The sequence below is a fragment of the Phoenix dactylifera genome, chromosome 10, assembly GCF_051530095.1.
Source record: "Phoenix dactylifera cultivar Ajwa chromosome 10, Ajwa_hap1_PhDact_Kaust_v1.1, whole genome shotgun sequence".
NCBI lineage: Eukaryota > Viridiplantae > Streptophyta > Magnoliopsida > Arecales > Arecaceae > Phoenix > Phoenix dactylifera.
This window is the reverse complement of record NC_143199.1, coordinates 31,400,299-31,416,060: the sequence shown is the minus strand read 5'-3', so window position 1 is coordinate 31,416,060 and position 15,762 is coordinate 31,400,299. Positions and strand designations below refer to the sequence as shown.

At 40.4% G+C, this 15,762-nt stretch overlaps 1 protein-coding gene, 1 long non-coding RNA gene and 1 other non-coding gene across 5 annotated transcripts; all 3 read right to left on the bottom strand.

Annotated features, from left to right (window-relative positions):
* LOC103707032 (uncharacterized) lies at window positions 1-2,997 on the bottom strand. Its single transcript, XM_039115335.3, has 3 exons — window positions 2,395-2,997; window positions 2,097-2,226; window positions 1-1,766 (listed from the first exon to the last, which is right to left on the bottom strand). Exons 1-3 carry the CDS (start codon window positions 2,528-2,530, stop codon window positions 1,109-1,111), a joined length of 924 nt encoding a protein of 307 aa, XP_038971263.2. The 5' UTR covers window positions 2,531-2,997; the 3' UTR covers window positions 1-1,108.
* Window positions 2,998-11,456: 8,459 nt separating this feature from the next.
* LOC120104383 (uncharacterized) lies at window positions 11,457-15,388 on the bottom strand. 3 transcript variants are annotated; one of them, XR_005506792.3, is made up of 3 exons: window positions 14,901-15,267; window positions 11,736-12,014; window positions 11,457-11,623 (listed from the first exon to the last, which is right to left on the bottom strand). It is a non-coding gene; the product is annotated as an uncharacterized LOC120104383 (long non-coding RNA). The 3 variants fall into 3 exon arrangements; XR_016396720.1 differs by having other exon boundaries at window positions 11,457-11,844; window positions 11,940-12,014; window positions 14,901-15,266; XR_015969505.2 differs by having other exon boundaries at window positions 11,457-12,014; window positions 14,901-15,388.
* Window positions 15,136-15,238, bottom strand: LOC113462715 (U6 spliceosomal RNA). Its single transcript, XR_003385698.4, has one exon. It is a non-coding gene; the product is annotated as a U6 spliceosomal RNA (small nuclear RNA).
* Window positions 15,389-15,762: the final 374 nt, after the last annotated feature.

The following is a 15,762-nucleotide window of genomic DNA, read 5'->3' as shown; positions in this document are numbered from 1 at the left end:
TTTGGCCATGTAACAAATTGAAATTTAGAAGATTAGGATAAAAAAAACATCCATGAAGCTTGACTTATCCCTCATTGCTCCAACAAAAACCTTAGGTCTTACAATTTGGTAACCCTGGCATACTCTTTCTGCTTTTAACCAGAGTGGGGTGGGACACCAATGCATCTGCTGCAATAAAATAATAGATTTTGATTTCCTCTCTCTCTCTCTCTCTTTCTGATGGGATCTTTGGTACAGAATTAGGATCACCTATACTTAGCAGCTACACACCGTGAGATGCACCTGCACCAATCCAACGGTGGCAAGGGCAGTAGAACAGCTTGGCCAACCCCATATCTTGCCTTTTTATATGAGGTTTTGGTCTCCATCAATCTCTTCCGCTGCAGCTGTCCTCCTTACTTGCTGCTGAGAACCATTTACAGGTTTCAGTTTGTGGCTGTTTCTATCTTCTTTTGTTTTGGAACGAAGTGCCCCCCCAACCCCCTCCCCCACCAACAAAAATTGGAGAAAAAAAAGGTTAACCTGACATCCCTCTTTGTTTGCTTTTATTGGGATTACAATTGATAACTGAGCATCACCTCGTATGTTGAAGGAGCTGCAGTGAGAATCTCAGTTCAAAACCAAAGCGTCAGCGTTATTATTACATTACAACAATCCATGCGAGATCTAAAACTTTGTATTTTAAACGACATTGGGATGCCTCCGATGCAATCCCAAGCCCCTAAACTTTCACCAAGTCCAAAGTCTCAAGTCTCCATACCAATCTAGTTCTGATTGGGTTCAAAAAAGAAAAAGGGATAAAGGTTGGCAAAGATAGGGAAAAAAGGAAGGAAAGAAAGACATGAGTGTTTGGTTTTGAATCTCACAATGATGACCTCACGAGGTACAACCACTGCCACTGATGACTGAAACACTGCAAGGCATATGATATTCTTGAATGCTAAGCCCAAGGGGATTTCACCACACTCGCACACACAAACATCATGTCACAAAAGAGGAACTGCATACAAGAAAGCCAACACTCGCTTTAGCCTATGTACCGTCAAAGTCTTCCATCAGAACACACAGCCTTACCTCCAAAGAAAAAAAATTCTTGTAGTTACAGCAGTCAATAGTAGTACATGGCCTTGCCCGGGGGTTTGAAGCTGATGTCCTTAGTTGTTGCACTGCTTAGATCATCCCCAAAGAGGCTGTTGCACCAGCTGTTTGGGCCAACCAATGGCTTAATCTCCTCAATATTGTACTCCAATGAGGCCTCACCATCGCCAAGAAATAGTTTCTGGGTTTCCTCCATCCCACCACAGAGAAAGCTCTCAAGAGATCGCATCTGTTGCCCACCATTACAAAGCTCATAGTCGACGACATTACTCCCATAGCTGATCTGAGTGCAACTCCCATCAGAGGAGCTGCAGCTCTGCTCACTCCCAAAGATGAGGAGGCTGCTACTGTCCTTCACTTGACATTGATGCGTGGAACCTTGTGGGAGAGGGGAGGAGAAAGTGGTGGCCGACATAGGGGTCGGGAGATATTGGGAGATTTGCATGCCTTCAAGGCTTGGTGGCGATGAGAATGAACCAGTCCTGATCTCAGGAGGATATGGGAAGAATTGCTGCTGCTGCTGCTGCTGCGGCTGCTTCTGCAGCTGTTGATGGGTTTTTCTTTGGGATGGTGGAAACCCCAAAAGCTTCTTCTTCAGTTTGGAGTTCCAGTAGTTCTTGATATCATTATCTGTCCTTCCTGGCAGCTGGGAAGCGATGATGGACCACCTGTACTCGAGAGAGGAAAAGCAAAGGAATTTTGGTCCATAAGAACCACCACTAGTCTTTTGGGAAAGGAAACTATCCTTTTGCGATAGACTTTAATTGAGTAGCTAGTGATGAGAATGATACATCGGCATGCATGCAGGATATGCCTAAATTTAGAAGATCCTTTTCTTCCATGCAAACTTTGCTAAAAATACACAAGGGTCGGGGTTCCTTTTGTTTTGTCTCATTTTACTTTGTTTCGAGTCATAGCCAAGGAAGGATAGATGAGAAAAAAAGAGACAGAAGAGCAAGCAGCGAGATATTTATGGAAGATATATAAAATTACTTCACCTGCTTCCAATGGTAGCATAAAGGTTGCAGATTATCCTGTCCTCATCATCAGTGAAGTCCCCATGCTTAATGTTGGGTCTCAGATAGTTGAGCCATCTCAACCTGCAGCTCTTGCCACATCTGTTCAAACCTGCTCAAAAAACCAACCAAATAATACCCCTGTAAACAGAAAACAAAAAAAGAAGAAGAAAATTGGAGCAAGAGACCTCTCTCTCTCTCTCTCTCTCTCTCTCTCTCTCCACCCACCTACTTAAAGATGGAAAAAACTGGATCAAAGAGAGAAAGTCCAAGGTCTTACCAGCTTTGTGAGGGAGAGCAATCCAATTGCCACCAGTGCCATACTTCTCCATATACTCCTTGAGCTGTCTATCTTCCTCTGGAGACCAAGGACCTTTCTTCACAATGGCTTTGTCGCAGCATGGAGCCCTCCCCATGTCTCTCAGATGCGAAGCCCTGTGGCTCCTCCACTCCCCCCTTTCGCCTTCTGGCTTGTGATAAGCTCTCGGAAGGAGACACTGGCTGTGGCTTAGAGAGAGAGAGATTGCAGAGGTATATAAGGAAAGAAAGGAGACGGAAATGTTAAAAGAAGTCAAAGGATAGCCTGTCAGCTGGTTTCAATTAATCACACTTCCTTCCTCTGCTGGCTGCGGCTCTCTCCGTCTTTTAGCCTCGTAAGGCTTGCCATCATGTATAAATGTAGGAGTGCCTACACTTCCGGAGGGCCTCCATCTACCTAAGCCTCTGCTTCCCCCAGTTTTATTCTCCCTTTACTTCATATCCCCAGAACCAAAAGGCATGGGTAATATCACGAGTGGGTAAAGGTGGATGGAAGTGGGGCCTTTGGATATTGTGACATCTTTCGAACCTCAGCCTATGTGCGATACTAGAATGTAGCCTTTGAGACCCACCTTATTCTGTCCCCAGCCACATGCACCCTGATGACAAACGAGAGAGTTGTATATTAATGTCTCTATACACCTCCTTACAAGGCTTTTGTTTGTGTCCCGAGCATGTAAACTAGATTGACACCGTATAAAAATGACCACATTGAGTTAGTTTTGTACCGCTGGACTAACAGGGTCACGCTAGAAGAGGATTCATATCCATCTCAAACATCAGCTAAATCACATAGATACCAACTCCCAAAAAAAAAAAAAACAAGGAATTTAATGCTTCGTACAAGTAATGGGTTTGCATCATGTTGAAGTGACTCAAAATTTTCGAGTAATTGCAGCAAACATAATTGTTAGGAATTTGCAGGGTTTACAGCCTAGTATAGGCTAGAGGTCCCTTCTAATTAAGACGCATTCAGCGCAAAAGTAGTTTTTCTTAAGTTAGTTAATCTATTTATTTAAAGAACAAAAAAAGGTTGGTTTCCTCCCATCTTTATTTACCAGATGAAAATAACAAACAAGAAGCCTGCACTAGGGCCCAAGATTATAGTATATATATATGTATATATATATATATATACACACCATAATCTATAAAAGATTCCACCGAGACTGAAAGACACAGCAATATCTACCAAACATAACAAAAGGAAAGAAATAAAGAGCCTCACGAGTTCTACACAAGAAAGATGCAGTGGAAAAACACTACCATCATCTAGTGCATGGTGCAAAGCATAAAACAAAGTTTACTTCTTGATCAGATGTAGTGTCGGTGAACTTTCAGATTTATGATGACTGCTGCATGGGTTCATTAGAATATGCATGATGCACGTACGTAGAACAAACTCTCAAACTCTAGCTGATATTATCTATTTTATGCTGCTTTCTATTGAAGATAACTCGTATCCTAACAGTATAATGCTTTTATCGAAGAATTAAATTAATCATCGTTTAAACAAAAGCATCACCTATTTCCTCATCGAATAAAAAGAATAAGAAAATGTATCACCTAACTGCAATCAACTAGATTATGCCCCTGTTTCATATACTTTCAACTTCTATGTTTTTCCTCTTCTTTTTTTTTTTAACTGAAACTTTCAAACTTCTATGTTTCGTGACCTGCTGAGATAGCCGAAGGACCCCACATAACATATCAATCAGACATACTGGGTTGGTATCTAAGTCGCCTCCGTTATTTTTGAATGGAAGGATTTTGAAGATTAGTTGTGACGATAATATTCCTCCCAATATCAAGTTACAGCAGCATGAATGGACATCCCAACTTCCAAACAACCTCATGCATGAAAGAAAAATAGTCCCTTCGACAAATGACTGCCAACGGTGTCCAAATTTTGCATTAACTAGATCATCAAGAACAAAAGAAAATAAGGTACTCTTCTAAAACAATGGCAACGACCATTGAAACCTCCAATCAAGTCTCTTTCTTGTTGCCTGCATGTTGCCTTCTATGTCAAGGGATTTGGTGATTACCTCAACAACCAGCAGGATATGATGGACGTTCGATGCTCAGCATTGACCCATGCAAGAGCAAGTACATGAAGCAAATGGAGCATACAACTGAGTCACTGGAAGCAATTCATTCTCACTCTCTTCATTGGTTTGTCTCGTGTTTCTGACTCCAATAAAGTAATCGTCCAGGTTGGTTTGGACACCAAACAGGTCTGCTTTTCGCCCTAAATGCCTGCTCGACAGAGAGTGCTGCCTTGCCAACAAGGGTAGAGCGACGCATACCAACTTGGTAGAGCACATCAAGCAACGTCGCAGCCATTAGTTGTTGCTTCGATGATTAAGAAATTGCAAAAGTGAGTGGTCGCGTTAATTAATTCCATTCTGAGAAGGCCATTAGTTGCTGAAAAAATGATTTGAGTCCCTGTCAAGTAAAGCCATCTTTCACCATGTCAATCCACTGTTGCATTGGTTCACATCCTGTACAAGGTGGAAAATCATGTCTGAGACGAAGTAGTTGGTGGTGAGTATTATAGCCACAAAAGGAAAGGCACCAGTATTAAAAATTCAGCTATGCGAAGATTGGATGGATGAATAAGATTAGTTGCATTACAAAAAATAAAAATAAAAAATAAAAATAGCCTTCTTCAGCGCTTTTTAGAGTTTGTACTAATGCTTATAAGTGTCGATAATTTTTGTGCCGATGCTTCCAAAAGCGTCGCACAAGCGTCGGACAGGTGGAGATGAAAATTTTTTCTGTTGACGCTTTCAAAAAGCGTCGGTATAAACTATAGCTATGCCGATGCTTATATGCGTCGGCCCATTTTGGAGTCCAACAATGCTAACAAGTGTCGGTAGAAAGCGAAAATAGGCGGACGCTTATAAGCGCCGGTCCATTTTGGAGTCCACCGATGCTAACATGTAATCACCCCTAATTACCCCTAATCAAATCAAAGGCTCAAAAGCAATTCCATTCAAGTAGAGATCAGCTTACAATTTAATCACCCTTAATCAGATCTTCTAACACCCCAAGAAACTCAATTCTTTTGGAATACATCAATGAAAAATCTAACTACATTCTAAATCAGATTTTGTAGTATGAGTCAAGAGCTCAAATGGTGGCACAAATTATAAGATGATGCATAGTGCAATACCTTGGGCAGAGGCGGACCTCGATCGATCGGGGCTTCAGACCGATCGGTCGACGCTAGAGAGGAGGGAGGAGGAGAAGATTCTCAGGCGGACGCGAATCTCGATCGAGGCTTGAGGGCTGGTCGGTTGGTGCTGGAGAGGAGGGAGAAGGAGAAGATTCTCGGACGGAGGCGAAACTCGATCAAGGTTTGAGGGTCGGTCGGTCGGCGCTAGAGAGAAGGGAGGAGGAGATCGATTGGGGCATCGGGTCGGTAGATGGGCGCCAGAGAGGAGGAAAAGGGGGCTAGGGCTTAGAAATGAAGCCTTCAAGTTGATTGGGCTGGGTTAAGGAGGCATGTGGCCTCCGATGACGCTTATAAGCATCGTAAGAGTCGTCTTAGGTCTAGGCCTCCGACGACGCTTATAAGCTTTATCTTAGGCTAGGCCAATACGTGGGGGATGGCCTTCGATGATGCTTATAAGCGTCATCTTAGGTTGAGGCCTCCGTCGTTGCTTATAAGCATCGTCTTAAGCCCGGTTGACTCCGGCGATACTCTATAGTGTCGTCTACTCTCCATGCCTGAAATTTTGATGTTGGAGCCAAAATTGCCGATGCTTCTACCTAGCATCGGCTTCTTGTAATCGAAAAAACATGCTTTTCTTGTAGTGTTGAATTGCTGAATACCTTGGCTTCTCCATTTAGACCAAGCTCGAACTACTCTCTTTTAACATACTATGCACGAAAGCTAACTGGATTCCTTCATCTCCACTTTAGACAAAACTTTCTTGCATCTGAGACGTGCGAACAAAGAGAATGGAACTGTAACCAACCATTAGCAATTAAAAGGTCCAAACGACAAATCTATATCATTTTTCCACCAAGCAGTTTATACGATCAATGAGGTTGCAACTTCAAATATTGGATCAAGCTACTCCTGGGAATTCTGATAATTGGTCAAGATCTTCAGATATCAGCTGATATCATGAAGTAAATTTGATAATGACAAAAAAAAAAATAATATTCGATGGGTGATATTATTACTATAAATGCCAAAGTCCAAGCAATGCTATATTGATATATCAGCTGAGATATCGACCAATTAAATATGCATGGGTACATACAACTGGTTCTAAAGAACTTTAGAGTTCATCTATTATTGAGGACAGGGAGGCAAAGACGCTCGTCAAATTAAACAAAGGAAGCCAGGGAGAAAGAGAACCATGGATCTTCCCCCGTTTACTTCTCTGTACTATAAAGAAGGCGGTGGTGGGGTGGCGGATTGGAATCTTATGAACCATTACATTGTTTAAGAGTTCTGTTTTTAACTGCTAGCCAATGACATTCTTGACTGCTGTCTTGGCTGATCAGATAATAAGCTTTCCATAATTACTATATATTCATCTGCTTAAACACTTGTTCCTGCAAAAAGAACATCTAAAGAAGCACTTAAAATAGCAATAGCTACAACTATTAAGTGGAATGTAGACCTAGCCGTGCCAATTCATCCCCCTGAAGTCATCATTGAATCATACCTTCTAAAAGAAACCAACTCAAGGTAAGCATTTCATATGAGAACCATCATTAAATCAGTTCAACTAAGATTTGAAGTTGGGACTTCAGGTCTGCTGGCCGCCATCCATTCCCCTTGAGTCTAGAAAAGAGAAAAGAAGCTCTTAGCTTTGATGGTCTTCATGCAATAAAGAAGTATGAGAGGAAGGCACCTCAAGAGTCCAGTAGATGAACTATTGTTGTGTGAGGATCCGTATGGGCATATGTTTAGTCCCACATCAGTTATTCGCTGAGGAGATCTTGGGTATTTATACAGAACTAAGGAACCCAAAAAATACCTTCCAATTAGTTATTTTGGGTGAGATTCTGGGTTGTGACACATAATATCAGAGCGAACTCGGCCCTAGCTTATGTGGACAAAAAGACACTCCAGCACAAGTTAACGAAGGCTAACTACAAGCCCATCATGGTGCTTGTGATTAGATTTAAATGGATTTGAACTTTTAGTCTGATGAGGAGCATGTGAGAATCTGTGCAGGAGTGTGCTTAGTCCCACATCGATTATTCATCGAGGAGATCTTGGGTATTTATACAGGACTAAGGAACCCAAAAAATACCTTCTGATTAGCCACTTTTGGATGAGGTCCTGAGTTGTAGAAAAGGAAAAAAAAAGAGAAGAAGATGATAAAGAAAAGAGAGATTATCAAAACGATTTGTCATGCAAGTTAATTGTCCGTAAAGTATGAGCGTTGCAAACATGCCAATATGTATGTAATCAGAAAACTTGGTTATCATTAAAGAAATTTGTAAATATTGATAATGTTTTTTATTGTAAGGTAGAAAAAAAAAAGAGATTTATGGAAACTGTTGATTGTTCATGTATAGATTATCCGAAATTAATTTACCCTACAATCATAGGAACAGAATTCCAGCACTCATCATCCAATTCTTCTTCCATCAAAATGGGGCTAGCTAGCTAGGGAGAAACTGAGACCTCCTCCTAAATAACAAAAGGAAAAAAAAAAAACCTAGAGTAGTTAGTGGTAAGGCAATACAAAATCCACCATCTAAATTTCTACAAAAACAAAGCCAGTGAACTTAATATTGCCACAAGCAGAATTTTACACAGATTGAAAATTAAAGCATTGTCCTTATAGAGAATTTTTCTTCCCCCCCCCCCCCCCCCCCCCCCCCTTTTTTTGGTTTGTTTGAGATGAAGGGAGGCTTAGCCACCCAAAACACAAGTCTTGAATTCTTTAATAACAACTACCAATCGAAGGCATTAGCATTTTTCTACATTAGTTGATAACCATATGGTCTGTGCATGCGCTCTTTTTTTTTCTTTTTTTTTTCTCTAAAAGGTTTAACAAGTTTCTTGTTACGTACTATATTTTAAAAAATAATAAATATTTATCGCAAGACAAACAGTACTACTAACTGGATTGCTTTCTACGCAGCTCATCACTTCTGAAATTTATTCAAGAAAAATCATGTGTCTGCTCTTTTTTTTCGCTAATTTTATTTTTCTAATTTTATTGATCGCATCGACACCTATCATGTGTGAGAGACTGTTGTACTAAATAATAATAAATTAAGGCCAAGTCCGCATCACATACAAAGATCACCATATAAAAAAAAAGGTGAATTGTGTTGATGGGATAGAGCTACCCCACTTGCTACCTAGACACTATCATGGAATCTTTAACAAAACAAGCATGGCCACCAATATAAAATAAATAAGACCCATGTCCATCAACCACAAAAAGAGCCACATAGCTTCATTAAAATATTAGTGTCGTCACTTGCATTGACTCTGTGAGCAACGAATCTACACTAAGCATTCGGTTCTCTTTTGTTCCTTTTGCACTTTGTGGGTGGCAGATCAGAGAAGAAAATTTGCAGGCTGCAATGCCCGGAAAAAAAAACAAGAAAAAGAAAACCAACACATGGACATTGCCCACCACAAAACCATTCGGTGGAGAGAGTTATCATACATTGATGCCAGCCCGGTGGTACCTTGCAAGTTAATGTGTCTGAACTTTGGGGACTCTGGCTTCAATTACCTTCTGCCTGCTCATTTAGATATTCTCCCATCCATGATCCAAATATCACACGAATATCCCTTCTTTTTTTCTTCTTCTTCCTCCCTTGACAATAGATATCGCATGTATCTCTTGGCAAGGCATTTAGAAATCTATAAAGTTGCTTACTCAATTAACTACTCTACTTAAAATATAGAATAAATTACAAAAAATTTTCTAAAGTTTATGTTTTTTATCCTTGCAACTAATGATTTGTAACATCTAGCATTATAAGTTAATAATTTAACTAATATTCTACTAAATTATGGATTAAATTATTGGATAAAAATAAGCCGTAGAAGTATATTTTTCAAATTTTTAGGTGTAAGTGTAACTTATTATTAATCCTAAAAACTTTTTGTAATTTATTTATAAATGTACGTGCATATAGAAAAATAAGAATAGATTATTTTATCTGTAAAGACTAGTATATATATTCATTAAACAACCTCCTATCTGCCACGGTGAAAAAAAAATAAGCAACTGAAGAAGTGTTCTTGTCTGTTGTATAAATAAATGGCCGTATGCAGTTTGATGGTATCCAACGATCAGTAAACAATGCCAGAGACTAAATGATTGACGTTAAGAACTAGAGAATACGGGGCCACATGAGCATATATATATATAGAAGTAATTGAGTCACATTTTAGAATAAAGAACCGTGTGCTTGGATCGCAAGCCTCCCTATACATAATTTCACAATTTTTTTCTGGGCATAGTTTTTCTCATCATTCAGTCTTTTGGCACTTCAAGAAAAATTATAAGAATCAGAACCCATGCCCGGATCATGCCCCTCTCCTCCCAAAACCATGCAAACGTCTAAGATGAATCCTATCCAGTCACTAAAATAGTTTTTTTATATATATGACAACAACTTTTATATAGAAATCCAAGCCGGAAATCACCAGACCCCATTCAAATGAATGGGAGATTTAAAAAAAGATTGGTTGCCTCCTGACTCCAAGAACATGTTGCTGCTGCTAATGGTCATAGGCAGCAGAACAACTAATGCACTTGGGTCACCAAATACAGTGGCACGTCGGAGGGAGCGTCAGCATCACAGAAGATATGAAGTTGGTCGAGAGAGATTGCTTTTGCGAGGTGATGTCAGTACTCGCGTTTGCCTCGGGAAGGGCCAGGCTGTGAAACAAAGGCAGTGGTAGAAAGACAGAGACAGAGAGAGAGAGAGAGAGAGAGAGAGAGCTTTGTCCCATCCCGTCCATCCACCTATCGACTTCCCATTCGATTAAAACTTCTGAGAAACCCGCGCAGAGTGGGAAAACTAATGCAGGCGCAGTGTTGGATTCCCATTTTCCCATGAAGATTGGACGTTGCCAGTAGCCCCACCCACAGATGCTGTCAACTCAAAACAATTGTATATTTCTCCATTTCTGTTGTTTATTTTCTGCTCTCATGGCACTACTTGACTAATCCAGAAAGCTTCACCAAGACTCAAGAGAGAGAAACAGAGCCAGAGAAGGGGAAAAACTAAGAAACAGTAGCACCATAAAATGGTGACTTGACAGACAAGCTCCATTGCATTTCTCAGTGCCAATAAACCATGTTACATGCACCTACTAGATCCCAGTATTAGACTACGACTTTATTGTTTTTTTTTTCTGAAAAAAAAAAAATAAAAATAAAAAGAACATCCATGTAGCAACCCCCACCGAGCTCTCTTTTCGCTGAAGAATGTTCGATACAAACAGACAAGTTTTCCTCACACCTTTCCACCTACAAAAAAATCCCATCAACGTAGTAATCCCTTTCACGTGTGAGTACGTCACACCAGCACTACCTAAGTATCGACAAACTAGATAGTAACTCCACCGGACAAACCATGCAAGAGATATCCGATCTCCACATTTAATCGATACCCGCACGTTTCGAACCTAGGCCACTCCGTTAGAATCTTAGCTCCGTTCCAACCGTGCTACCACCCCGGTAGTGACAACGACTCCTTTTCGCCAATGGTCTGGTCGAAGAGCCTTTAATGATGAACTAAAGATGGAGTGATTAAGATCAATAGCCAAAGTTGCCATGGGAGAGCTTAACATGCCTGTTCTTAAGACCATCCAGATTTTAGTATCACCCTAACACCTATCGGACCCCAACCACATATAGGGACCGACTGGGCTTGTCCGAGTCAGGCTACTCCGTAGGTCGCGCCTGGTCTAGAACAGGCTTGGGGACAACCCTTGGATTTGGGCTAGGGCTAGATAAGTGAAGGTTAATTATAAAATAACCGGATCAAATATAGACAAGCTAACAAGCTCAATTAGCTACGATAATATATAATTACCATGGCAATGTACAATAATCGTCGGCAGGCGCACTTGGTATTGATTCTGTTCAAACAAAATAGTCCAGATTCTGTGTTTTGATTGCAACTCGAACATACCACAACTAGGATGCTATGCAGCCTTCACAAGAATCACCCACAAGCTGCACAAATCACTGCCCGATGGTAAGCCAACATAAGCTTCCTCTCCTAGCAGTAAACTAAACAATCCTTAATCCAATTTATTATTAATAATGCACCGATATATTCTTTTACCATCAATTTGGAGGTCACTCGTGCATCGTTGAGTGGCAAGGCTAGGCCGGTGCAGAAGCATGGCCTGGTCCAAGCTAGCCATGGCTAGCCCATAATATTCTGCAAGATCCTAGCTTGGGCCAAGCAAAAATAGTTTCTTCTGAATGAATACAGACTGAAATAGGTGGGATTTTCATGGGTAAATGGAGTTTCATCATGACTTACAGAACAGTTTGTGCTGCCGACTAAGAATCCATTTGTTGGGGGAAATCTTGCCTCAGGATATGTCCTCTTGTTCATCTGCAAGAAACAAAAACATTTTCAGAAGAGATAGCTTTCAAGAGCTAGATGTCAGGGCCTACCATGCTAGGGACATGGACAGCAAGCTTTATCTCTTCAATGCCAAATGACTCGGATTCACATAAGAAACACAAGTAACTTTATTTGCAGTGATCTATTATGCAGTAAGAAATTGTACATTGATTCCTCGCACAAAAATACCACCTGTGGACCAACCATAAGCCGATGATTGAAGGCCGCTGCTGCTATGAAGAATCCATCAAGTATTCTGATCATTCATGACATCATAAATCTAATGAGGAATAGTTATTTGAAACAACTCCCATCTTGCTGCCTGAAACTCATCCAAACACAGTTCTCTGAATTTCAACTCTTTTTCCACAAGATTCAGAATTATTCTTCGAGGACTCTTCGATGTGCAATTAGTTTCTAGATTACTCTGCTCGCCATAATAGAACATGGGTCTTATGCTCTGCCGAAATGAGCCAGAAATTGCAATTTATTTAGGCTTTTTTTTTTATTATAAGTATAGTAGCATAACCATGCAAATTTTAAAATGCTACCCAATAAAAAAAAGGAAAAAAATGATGCTGGAAAAATACTGGGGTACAACAGTATTCCTGGATTCTACTCAGCCAGTTTTCCATGATACATATATAGTGGGGGTCAAAATGAACAGAGCAGTTTGAGCTTAAATCAAGCTCGATTTGAAGCTAAACAAACGAAGCTTGTACTAGCAAAAATAGACTCAAAAATAATTTCAAGCCGAGCCAAAATTTGATCCAGCTCGACTCAAGGTCGGCTCCATAAGGCTCAACAATAAAAACAAGTTGCCTAGGGTAATTTTCTTCTTGAGACAATAAAAGCAAAGCTTTACAATAAACTAAAAACGTAACATGAAGCAAAGACCTTACTACCATATTGTGCGAGATCGGCTCTTGTTCGTTACAGTCAAAGAGACCAACATAGAAGTTTGAATGTGGAAGCAGCCAATCCAATTAATCATTTGTAACATGAAGGTTTAAGTTTGGTAAGGTTTGCTGCTCGTTGATCCCCCCATTGATGTTTAAGCTGAAGCTACCTAGCCTGGAGACCGAATAACAGAGATGAGCCAGCAGAGGTAATGCCCTGAATGCTGGTTTTAATTTTTCCATCATTCATGAGGCAGAAAGCTCTGAATCGACCTCGATGCTGGATAAGTAATTTAGATTCCTTTGAGATTTATACTTTTACAAAATCTCACAATCTAAGCAAATGAACAGGATGGTTCTTAAGACTGCAAACTCTTTTTAAGCAAAAACTCATGGATTCGAATTGCTTAATCTCTGATTTTCAGACTTTTCGCTCTCCCAGATTTATTCCTGCCTTTTTCAGGAAGCAAGCATATATTGTTATGAACTTCATAACTACAATAATCTGGTTGGAGAACACTGTTCTGTTCCTCTAATCTCAATCAACATCTAAGTATCTAGCTGCAAAACCTGACATGGGAAACCAGAAAGAAATATTGTAGTATTCACAAAGCATCCATATAATACTCATGAAAGGTCAGAACATAAAATGAAGCACATGAATTCTAGGCTCATGATAGAACACAAAGGCTGAGAAAGGACATGAGTTGTAAGTGCCTAAACAGAAACGGCATAAAAAATCATTAAAAAGAGGAAATTGAGCAAGACGAGAAAATTAATGCATTAGTGATGATCGCCGCTCTTGAGATGATCCCCTGCAAATACTGAGAAAGTCGAAGAAATTCATGGTACTTAAAATATTGATTATTTCATTTACATCCACTCTACTTTCCTAAGATGACAAAAAACTTGTAAAAATTAGCCATGCAACTTCTGAAGTGTCTTATACAGCATCCAGCCATCCACGCAGCCAAGAAGTTACATGTGATTGGGCCTCTTGGTTATCGTTATAGTGGATTTTGTAGCCCAAATTGGTGCCTTGGTCAGCTAACTCACTGAAAAATTTAAATTATAAATTCATTCTGTAACGATCGTTTTCTTCTGAATTGAAATGACAATAAGGTATACTTCTGAATTGTTGACAATCATGCATCATTTTGAACCTCGCCTGCATTCCTCGAAGTTTATTCTTTCAGTTGTGTTCAGAGATTAGTTTTAATCTGTTTTAAATTTTTTTTTTCAAAAAAGATTCTCTAGCATCTCCATGTCTTTCTCCTAAGATTCATTCTAAATTACAGATATCCTCACTAGCCAAATTGACCCTCACATCTCAAATTTGCGACAACGGTCGCTAATATATTTATCACCAATTTGGTTGCTTGATGGCTGCTATACTGCCGATTATTTTCCACCATTAAAGTTATTTAGTTAAATTTATCAGCAGTTCAGAAACAGAGAATTCTCAGTAAACTGCTTCTATAAGATGTCATTACACCATAGCTCAAGCAATGGAACAAAGGCATCTGACAACAGTTTTGGAGTATCAACCACTAAAACATAATATTGCAAAAACAAGAACAAGTGCACAAATACGAACGAAAACACTTCTTACAGCATATGACAGAGTGAGCTGCAAAAGTCAAACAAGAGATTCGCCAACCACACTGCATATAAAGTAGCAACCCTGCAGATAAGCTTCTTCTTGCCAGATAGAATCTTTAAGCATAAAATAAATAAGCAGTGTAGGTATATGCTGTAGTACTGGAAGCAAGGGAATCATGTTTGCAATAATTCAATATACTTTGGGGACAAAGGCTTGAAACCCAGATAGATGCAATCACTCCTCCTTCAAGGATACAGAAACAGGTGTATATTTTTCCCAATAGGCCAAAATCAAATGAAAAAGGAAAAAGAACCGCAGTAAAAAAAAAAATCTAGGGTTTCACTTGGTCCCACTAGGGCAAGGATTGCCTACCTTGTAGGAGGGTACGGAAGACGAAGACGAAATCCCCAACCATGCCCAGTGTCCCGCCATGGCCGGATTTAATCTGATAAACCAAGAAATCGAGGGGGGACCCGAAACAAATTAGAAGGGCGTGGAGAGGAAGAAGCCGAAATCCCCAACCATAGGTAGAAAAAAAACGAAGGGCATTGAAAGGACGTGGAGAGGAAGACGCCCGCCAGGATAGCAATCGGAAATTTGGGGAAAAAAAAATTTGGACCATTTCTCGATTTATGCGTGTCATCCTTGCGCAGGGGCCATGCTAATCTTCTCTGTATCGTTCCAATTTTATCGGATGTCTCCGAAGAGACGCCACAACGTCTCCATCTTTGCAATAAGGGTTAAGGAAATATATTTTACTTTCTCAATGTGGGACTAAACGGACGCACCCGTCCGGTCGACCCACCTAGTGGTAGGCCGACTTTAGTCTAACTGGGCCCACCGAGAGCCCAATCTTCATAGTTCAAACGTAGAATTAACCACAAATGATCTGAAAAGAAGAAATTTAATGAAAAAAAAAAAGATGAAATGAGACTCCTGTCCCGTGATTGATGAAGTTGCTAGCCTTGGGCTTGGGCCATGATGACAGATAAAAATCTTCCCAAGGACTGAGCTTAGCCAGGTTAGAACTTGGATGGGCCATCCTGGACCCATACGTAAGGTGGCTTCTGCATGAATCCGGACGGCATTGGAGGCACCTGGGCTCTTGGAGGCTTCATGGAGCAGAGCAAACATATGGTCCAGAGAAGAAATTGTAGAGGAGACACCCGAACCAAAGACTGGTGCGACACGACGAGGACCCCCACCACGGCAGCATTCAATTCCCCCACCAGGA

What these genes read in the sequence shown, in the direction of transcription:
- LOC103707032 (XM_039115335.3), bottom strand. Translation starts at nt 2,530, where the DNA reads ATGGGGAGGGCTCCATGCTGCGACAAAGCCATTGTGAAGAAAGGTCCT. An exon ending in TGCTCTCCCTCACAAAGCTG is followed by an intron (nt 2,227 to 2,394) that starts GTAAGACCTTGG and finishes TTTTTTGAGCAG; the next exon opens with GTTTGAACAGATGTGGCAAG. An exon ending in TATGCTACCATTGGAAGCAG is followed by an intron (nt 1,767 to 2,096) that starts GTGAAGTAATTT and finishes TCTCGAGTACAG; the next exon opens with GTGGTCCATCATCGCTTCCC.